Source organism: Vitis riparia, chromosome 5 (assembly GCF_004353265.1).
Source record: "Vitis riparia cultivar Riparia Gloire de Montpellier isolate 1030 chromosome 5, EGFV_Vit.rip_1.0, whole genome shotgun sequence".
NCBI lineage: Eukaryota > Viridiplantae > Streptophyta > Magnoliopsida > Vitales > Vitaceae > Vitis > Vitis riparia.
Window position 1 is genome coordinate 6873646 of NC_048435.1, and position 10064 is coordinate 6883709.

The 10064-nt window shown below is 32.5% G+C and overlaps 1 protein-coding gene across 2 annotated transcripts in view; it reads right to left on the reverse strand.

The window, feature by feature from the left end:
• Positions 1–7676, reverse strand: part of LOC117914700 (actin-related protein 9) — a 41697-nt gene extending 34021 nt beyond the window's left edge. The window contains exons 1-6 of one of the 2 annotated variants that reach the window (XM_034830144.1): positions 7428–7675; positions 7280–7352; positions 2441–2559; positions 2258–2317; positions 2098–2163; positions 1276–1378 (exon numbers count right to left, since the gene is read on the reverse strand). In XM_034830144.1, the coding sequence (XP_034686035.1) occupies positions 1276–1378; positions 2098–2163; positions 2258–2317; positions 2441–2559; positions 7280–7352; positions 7428–7430 (424 nt within the window). In that variant the 5' untranslated portion in view covers positions 7431–7675. Of the gene's footprint in view, positions 1–1275; positions 1379–2097; positions 2164–2257; positions 2318–2440; positions 2560–7279; positions 7353–7427 lie in introns of both variants that reach the window. The other variant, XM_034830145.1, reaches the window with a different exon arrangement.
• Positions 7677–10064: the final 2388 nt, after the last annotated feature.

A 10064-nucleotide genomic window follows, 5' to 3' on the forward strand; every position in this document is an offset into this window, starting at 1 on the left:
CAAACTCCCAGCAAAATTGCCAAAAGGCCCCCGTGAAGCCATCCGGACCTGGAGCCTTGTCCCCATTCATGTCCATTAGGGCCGAATGAACCTCCTCTTCCATGAAGGGAAGCTCCAAGATGTCCGCTTCTTGTTGGCTAATCTGATTCAAATTTAACCCCCCTATATCTGCCTTCCACTCCGAGTCTTCCGTTAGTAACTGTTGAAAAGTGATGGCTTGTATATATGGAAGTTTCAAGTTGAAATCCCCCACTACTTGCAAGTTGCAACAATCATGGTGTACGGAGAACAAATCTGATAGCAATTTCAGTTTCAGCATGCTAAAGAACCCATAAACTCGCTAACATATTACAAAACCTTCAAGGGTAAACATAGAACGCTTAAATCAACTTATTTCTAACAACCACAACAGGTCATCGGGGGTCTTAAGAGTTGATCCAGCCAAAAACTCAAAATGGAATTGTAACAAGCTAATAGTCTATTCAAGCTGAAACCCCACCCTACCCTCCTCTCTCTTTTCCCAACCAAAAAAGGCAAAAGAAAAAGAAATGAGCAAACAAATCCCAATTTTAACGATGATGAAAATAAACCAGGGCCCACCACCCCCATCCTTCCAGATGCATAAAGCAGTCTCTACAATAAAACTACAACTAACAATTGACAAAGGAAAAATGAATTCAGATCATCCCTTGAAGTAGCAGTGTTGCAAGCAATGATGTTAGTGCTGCAAGCAATGACATCAGAACTTATAGGCTACAGATTATGTGTCTAAGATTGTGACAGTCGCTAGATGGGAGCTCAGTTGTTCCATTGCACCCTCATGTGCCATGTGATCCAGCAATAGAACAAATCTCTACAGGCCTCATGGCCTTTTTAGGTTGATTCCCAGAACAAGTTCAGGTTGCAAGTCACAGGCACAGCATTTGTGAGTAAAACAGACATTTGGGCTCAGGCACAAATTCATCAAATTTCTGCTGGGAAAATGACAGGGTGTGACTTTTCTCTTTTTAGTTAAAGCTTGAAATATGTTATTAAATTTTACTTGTTTTAATACTTTACTCTGCCCCCTACTCCCCACCTGCAGTAAGATTCCTGGATCTGCCTCAGAATATAAATAAACATATCCGCTCGGATAAGGTACTCAGAAAGTGCAATGGGAATTCAACAATGGAACACACAGATGAAAAAAGAACAGTAAGTAGCCATCATAATATGATTCAGTCAAAAAAGAAAAGGTACATGTACATGAAGCAGACAGATGAAGTTTTTTATAACCTGGTGCCAAAGATGAATCAGATTTCTTCTCAAATATGTTAGCCCAGGAGAAGGCTGTATCTTTTCTAGTGTTTGGTGGATTGTATCCATCAACACGTGCCATCTGCACAACAATTTTGTCACTTATAGGAGCAAATAACAAAGATAAGAAAATTCACCATCATATAAACAAGGTGTATCATATAGTCCCTGCATTCTTCAGATTCATAAATGAACCTTTCTTTCACAGTGAGTTCAGCAAAATCTTATTAAACAACTGATGAATAGGAAACTAAAAAATTTAAACAATAATACAGATTAGAATTGCCTAAAAATAGAACTTCATAAATTAGCAAACCATTGTGAAAAAACACTAACAAATAGGCACTTAGTAGTCACCATTCAATAAGAACTATCACAGTCAAATGTTTAGTTACAATGACAAGATTGATAAACAAACGAGAAACTAGTGAATGAAATTTAGGGGGCATGTGAGCAGTGAGGATGCTCCTAAAACCAGAGAACAAATTTTTAACCTTCCAAGTGCCTTCAACATCTTTGCATGTCCACAAGAATTTACATGATTCTAGTCACTACAACAATCATCAACTCACAGTAAAAATGAAATATGCTCCTTTATTACCATGACAATCACCATTACAATAAAACAATGGTTGAAATTTAAGTTTCTAGGATATTGTGACTGTACAACTCTAGCAGCCATGGCCACTACTTACCAACTAACAATGATTGTCCATCTATATTTTTATGGGATGAAGGCAATTATAGTACAAGAGAGTAAAATACACCAAACTAACTCAACAAATAGTCAATTGCATGTACCTTACGTGGGAAGGAGTTGTTGGCAACTTCTTCATCCAAGAAGGGAATTTTTAATAATGATGCAATCTGGAGAAGATAAACAAACCCAAACATATTTAATATAATAATACAAGATTCCATAAATTTTGGAAGTATGATGAACCAGTGTTTATTCACTTACAATATCATATGCCTTCTCACGCTCCATATGCTGTGCAGTTGTAATCTGAGAATTAAGCATCTGAAAGTCCAAAACAAAAAAATGAAAAACTAACAATCAAGAAACAAACTGAATAAAGATTCAAGTCTGACTGGAACTAATAGCAAGATGAACTATGGAAATAAATTTATGAGATTCCTTTACCTGGTCCTGCACATGTCTCTTAGGCACTTGGTTACCCACAGTTGTATATCGAGCAACACAATGAGGAACATTAAAGGGAGTTTCCTGCTGAGCAAGGCCTATTCGAATATTTGCAGAACCTGATCATCACAATAACATGTTGTAAATATTGCCTAAAGGCCATAAACAACATTAAATCCAGGAAATATATGTAATTCATTCTTATAGTATATAGTAACTTATCCATATGTGAGGAAGATGCTAGAGGTGTGTATATAACTAGATGTTGTAATTAGTTTGTATTGTTTAATATTATTGCCTTTTACCAAAAAAAAAATAAAAATTGTAAATTATCATACCAAACATGTTTGGCCTTTGTTCATAAATGAATATGCACACCCTAAAGTTCTTATTTCTTGGTATATAGCATCCTCATTTGATATTTATAAAATTTACCATTTTACTAATCAAAATTTGCTTGATCTCCACTAAGCTAAATTTTAGACTTCAATTGATGAATTTTGGTTTGTTTTAATTTTAATTATTTAAAACCAAATGTTTAAATAAAAGCTCTTGCTAAAGAAAAATCTTTGATACCATTTCAGATTTTTTTTTTTTTAAATCCTAAACTTAGGAAGAAAGAATAGAAAGCATCAAAACATGATACATCAACTTTGCAAGGAAAAAAACTTCATTTCCAATTTTTTTCTTTTTTTTCTTTTTTTTGGCCATTGTTGTAAAAGCAAAATATAAATTATTTTTATCATTGTTTTATTTCTTCTATTCTACATTTTGGATGGTACCAAAGGCCAATGGTTGTTGGCATTGTCATTAATAATATTGTAGTCAAGTTTTCATTTCTTGTTGTATCCCACAAATCAATGAAATGGTCATTTTATTAGTTTTTTCCTACTGAAATTTTCACATCATTGCCAAAAGATAACTTCTTCGCCCAAGTACTGATTTTTATTTTTATTTTTATTCTTCCCTTTTATTTTGGGGGGATGGGGGAGTGGGGGGGGGGGGGGGGGGGGGTAGGCTCCTCTCTTTGCCAGGTTATCGCTTCCTGACTTTCCAATCCAATGATTGTATCTTGAGGACCTTCTCCAATCATTAGCCACTCAAGATGTAATTAGTCCTCCTCTACCAAGATATTAGATGCCCAACTCTTGCAATTTTGGCATTTCCAAATAAAGCAACCATCTCCACTTTAATAGCAAGCCCATAACCAACTCCCTTTGACAAACCTCTAGCAGTTCTATCCTTGTGATCCGGTATAAGTACATCAATATCTGGCTAACCCAGATTATACAAGAAGCATCCATTGAAATTTAGTTTGCAAATACCAACTGGTGGAGAAATAAACTCGACCCATATGTTCAGCACTTCCTAAGCTAGGAGGCAGATTGAACATCAACCCAGCAAAATAATGCTAAATGGAACTTCCACAAACTCCTAGGCAACTAATTTCCAAAGAGATGTGTGAAAGTAATATTTTTCCTCAATTCAGATATCAATCTTTTTTATCTTCAAAGATCCATGCATTCTTAGAAATTAGTGAAAGACTGTAGATCCTTTTGCACCTTCTTAACTCAATCTCAAAACTGCTATCTAATCATGGAAATGATTTTCTTTAATGGTATTAAACAATTCTAGAATGCTATTTTCCCTAAATTTCTCATCTTCACACATAACTTGTGTTTGCGACCAATTTTCCTAAAAGCTTAAGTTATTAGGATATAAGCCCACAATGTATATTAGGCCAACTCCCTCCCTCATGTGCCGCCCATAACTGCTTGCTGAAAAATGAATCAACAATAATTACAAATTACAAATAAATGGATGGGAAATAAATAATAGGAGACATTAAAACTCAAAATCTTTAGTTAACCCATAACTCTAATACCTTGTTAGAGAACCAAAAAATGGGAGAAGAGAATGTGTTTGCTCTCCTTTTTTAATTAAATTAGAAAACAATAAACTACAATAGCAAATTTTGTATACTACAATCCTATAATAATCCTAAGGACCAAATTATAATAATACTCTGAAAAATACTTAAACACTCTCCCTTGAGATGAAGCCCAGAAATTTTCAAAGCCTGGCTTGGAACTTATGGATAACAAACAGATTGTTCCAAACAACCTCAATGAACTCCAAGCAGGTTTTTACTTTGACTTAAGAAGTAACTACATTATCTCTCATCACTACTTCCTGAGTGAAATGACAATCCACCACTATATATCTACTGCACTCATGGAACATATACTTACTTGCAATACATGTAATGGTTTGATTAACAAAACAAAACCATAGACTTCTTATTTTCAGCACCAAGCTCTTTCATAAGGAATTGTATCCTAGAATTTTTTTATGATCCTCTTTGAGTCTCTAACAGCAAATTGTTTCTATATTAAAATATCTTATTCCTTTTAATGATCAAGGATAGAGTTATTGCTCCTTTTTCTAGTTATTATTCAGTGCTTGATTGTCATAGCTTGGATCCTCTAGGGTGTCTTTGCAACTCACCCTTCTATGTTTTTATTTTCCATCCATATTTTTTCTTTTGTTTTTTATGATTCTTTTTTTTTTTTTTTTTTTTGGATAGGCATTGGCATTGCATATTTTTTCATTCAGGTGCTATTTTTTTCCTTTTTGCTTCTTCCTCTTATTACAATACATTATTTTTGGCATTTCACTGCTAATTTCTTTTTGACTCCAAAAAAACTGTACTAAGTTCATCTCCAAAATGACATGAATCTCAGTTTAGTACAACCCAGCCCAGATAAATCAGAAATCATGAAATATGAGATAGCATTGACAGGAAAGACACAAAATCATCCAACACAACTTGTGTGAAGGCTATTGTTTAATTTTTCTATTAACATTGTCTTATGTTATCATTTTCAAATTCTCATTCACCTCCTGGCTTCAGATTCACCATTTTGCCTCAGACAAAGGGATTGAACAGTTTTCATGTTTATGTGCAATCAAAACATCCTAACAAGTGCCATTTGATTCCAGATAATCTTATTGCTCTTACGAACAATTATGGTATGTGTGTCAATTCTTTAGCTAGATGATTCCAAACCCTAACAACATACTATTGGTGACCATTATCTACAATTAAACCCTCTCATCATTCAATTTGCACTTGAGCATAAAAGGGTTTGCATCATCTGCATTTCTTTCAGTTTTTAATGCACTAATTGAGCGATTTTGCATTTTAATTTGGTCAAATTGTGCATCATTTATGCTTTCAATCTTTATTCTGAAGTGATCAGGAGGAAACTCATCCAAACATTAGTCACAATGAACCAATCAAGGAAATTTTTGTTTCAGCTACTCCTCAGCATCATCTCAGATTTTTTAATGTTAGTCTCTTCCACCTCTACAAAAACTATTTTTTTTTAATAGAAAAAAGATAAATCTATTAGAAGCGGCTAACAAAAGAGTGCACAAAAGTATATACATTGTATACAAAGTGCCAAAAGGCTATACAAAGCGGACAAAGACACAAAAAAAAAAAATACCCTCTCCCTACTTAGAGCTCAACCAATCAATGAAATCCACCATGGACTTTGAGTAATCACCTATGTACACTCTAACCAACCCCAAGAAATTATACATAAAGGATTTTTTTTATTGTATGACCCACATTTTTAGTATTTTCAAAAGCTCTCTTATTCCTCTCCTTCCATTTGATCCAACCTAAACACAAAATGGCTGTGATCCAAGCTTTCTTACTCTTTTTCCCAACAAAGGATCCATGTCAACCCAAAAGGACCCTTCTAATTAAACCCACTTAATTCCAAATAGGGCAAAGTTGCCACAAGATAAACAGCCCTTGTGCAATGGAGAAGGATGTGATAAATCATTTCTTCTTCTTTGCAAAAACAACATCTGTTCTGCTCTGTATCTTTCATCCCCCCTTGTGAGCTGGTCCAAATAGAAATTATTAAAAATTTAGATATAGTATTCAAAACTTTGTTACTACCTGCCAAGTAGTTGCTGCAACTAACATTGCCACTGGATTTCCTTAAAGCATGAGGTGTCGATGCCCAATCCCAAGGTGCAATGGCACTCACTAGATCTTCCACTGTAGTGGTTGTTTCTTTTGTTAGCCATGGCAGCCTCCTAACATATTCTGAAGACCTCATGGTCTCTAGATTTGGGTGTTTATAAATTATAATACAACTAATAACACCAGTATGAGATACTCGAGGCCAAGTTTTCATATTCATAGTACCATAACTCAATGCCAATGTTTAATGTACCTGTGACATCACTATTCCATGTTCCACCATTGCCTTCTCTACCTTTACCAACCATCCTCTTATCTCTCAGAAGACCATGAAAGTAGATACTGAACCTCGGTCTAGATCAAAACCAGTAGAACTTGTCATGACTTATACAACTGCTGGAAATGTTTGACCACAACACCTCATTGGCTGGAATTTACTACTTCCACACATATTCCCTATTGTGAAATGCAAATGTGTTGCACAAATGAATCAAAATGCCTCCTCTGCCTTTGACAGTTCAACATGCAGATTTCTATACAAACTACTCGCATGACTTTATGGGATGTTACATAGATGTTTACGGTTTTCCATTTGTAATTGCACATATAAAAGCACTTCCATTCTCCATTAACAGAAACCAGCGCTCTGATTTTCAATTAACTTTCTAGGTAATGTGTTTGTTTTCTACAAAATCTGAGCCTTATTTGTGTAATGCAGTATTTGCAGGTATATGAATATCTAATTAAAAAGAAAATCAAGGGAACCGATAAGAAAAGTACAAAATAATAATAATAATAATAATTTAGAAGTGGTAGGAAGAAGAGGGTTTTGAAACCTGGATTGATGACAACGAGATTGGAGCCACGCTCGGCTACAAGTTGAGAGGGAACCACGGATTTCAGGTAATCCTGCGGAAGAAGGTAAACCAATTTTAGAGAGAAAAGAAGAGAAGAGAAGGCAACGTATGTGTCTTTGGAAGTTACCATGGCGATGAAGAGTGTTGCAGTGAAGGCGCGATTTGGGTCTCAGCTGTGATGAGTTAATCAACACTCTTATTCAGCTATTCCCTGCTGTTTAAGGTTTTCCTTCTCTCTAAACAATTTGTCAATTTCATTGTTTTTACTCCGTTTCCTGATTTCTTCCCTCAATTCATACGAGGAAGATAACGTCTCTTGGTACTGGTACAGCGCAAAGGAAGAAAAAGGGCAAAAGAAAAAGAAAACGACGTCGTTGCTTGGTTCAGAGATAGATCTTTAACATTTTTTGTCTCCTTGGGGTTGCAATTCGCATTGGTCGTGTTTGTGTGTAGTTAAAAAACGCCGGTTTTTCTCCTCCACAGCTAAATTCAAACCCACATAAATAATAATTACGTTAAAAACATAAACTCTAATATCACCTAATAATTAAAAAGGTAACACGTTATGTTTAATAATTAGGTCCCTATTTTATAACCAAGTTAAATTAGGTCTATATCTTTATATGATTAATGTTTTAATCAAATATTTATGATTCAATTAACCTATTCATTTAAAAATAAATTTAACATGAGTAAATATGGATTAAATAATTTAAATCTATAATTAAATTAATAATTAGATTTTAAAATGAGTCAAATTTGTGTTATCCAGAGACTAAAAAATTATATATTTATTAAAAGGATTACATAGATCAACACAAAATTATTAATTTAAATTCATTTATATTAAATCCAAAATTGTAAAAAATGTGTTGGGTTATTATTGTGTTGATCGATCAAATTTTGTCACCTTTAATTTTAGATAAGAATTTATCAGTTTTATGTAACTCAATTATTGGTATGTTTTTTCTAAATCTATTAAGAGTTGGTCAATGATGCTAGTACAAGTGTTTTTATTTGAAGTATTTTATTTTATAACACTTTTATAAAACACATTTTTATAAGAATTTGAAAAAGTGATTCTAATAGTGTTTTTGATAATATATCTCATAAATACAATGACACTTTTAATATTAATAAATTACTAAAAGGACATTCATTACAAAAAAAAAAAATTAAAAACTTTTATTACAAAAAATGTATATAAACATTTTTATATTGTTAAAAAAATTCAAAAAATTATTTTTATGTTTATAAAAATAGAAACAACTTATGGTACATGAAAATTTAGAAATTGATGTTATTAAGCTTACAACATGATAAGCTTGTGATGATTTTTCGATGAGATTATACAAAATCTTAAAATTATTTTCTGGATATTAGTTTTTTTATTATGAGTAAAAAAATTTCATAAAAAATTGATGAGAGTGAAAGTGAAAGAAGGATAGTGAGAATATTTGGGTATTTTAGAAATATTTAAAAAAAATTAAGTGTGTTTATTTTTAAAAAAAACACCTTCCAAGTGGTATCCTAAAATACACTTTAAGTGTTTTTAAAATTTTTTAAAATATTGTTGAATATTTATTTTTTACCGTAAAAACACTTTCTAATATTTTTAGGGATGAAAACACTTTTAAAGCCACTACCAAACGGTTTTAACACGAGGAACACGTTTTCATAGAAAGTAGGGTTCTGTCAGAACCATGAACAGTTTTTCTTTTTTGTATCAAAATCCATTAAATCACATAACACCTAGGAACCGTTTTTATAGAAAGTAGTCTTACCTTGGAAACAATTCTTTTGGTTTAAAAAAAAAAAAAAAAACCATGAAAACATGTGTGATTATTAATTACTTTCAAATCTGGTTTTTAATCATTATTTTAACCCATTCTATAACATATTTTAATTGTTTTTAAATATTTTATTGGGTTGATATTATTTTAAGAATAATTATATAAATATAAAAAATATTTGAAAATAAAATATTGTATACAAAATTTATTTTTTTAAAAAAATATTTTATTTATAACCACTGTTTTAAAAATAGTTATATAAATATAAAAATTAATTAAAAACAAAATATTATAAATAAAAATTATTTTTTTAAAATTTAAAAATACAAAAAAATTCTAACATTAGTAATTCCAATCACCATTCAAATTTTTATTTTTGAAGGGATAATATATTTCACCTTATTGAGGTTTTAGAGTCCAATACACTGAAGTCCGCTGGTATATAAAAATAGGTGCGTCACTGAGAACATAATTATTTTAAAAATCATTTTTTATTATAAATCGCATTACCAAAAGCCATAAACATTTTTTTGTTTTATTCATAATTAGTCCCATGACTCCCATCACAACTATCCTTGCAGAATATGCACATGAATTCATCGCAAGCTTAAATAATCCCTACACACAACATATGTCTTCTTGATGAACCAAGTATGAAGAAGCTTAAGTTCTGTCCCATGAAAAAAAAATATATCAACGACACAGGCATCCAGTGCCAAAAACATCTCGATTTTCTACTAACTTGACATGGCAAAGAGGTAGATGATGGATTGAAAGGGATTGTTCTTTCACTCCTACGATTGTCCGAAACCAAGGCAGTTTGGAATTTTACTCCTGTTTACCACGGCAACACATCATCCATGATCCACCAAAATATTAATTGTACATATATAACCAGAAACAGAGACAAAAATCCTATCGAGAGACAGCAATCCTACCTAAAAACGTAATGAAGATAGTAGAACTCTATC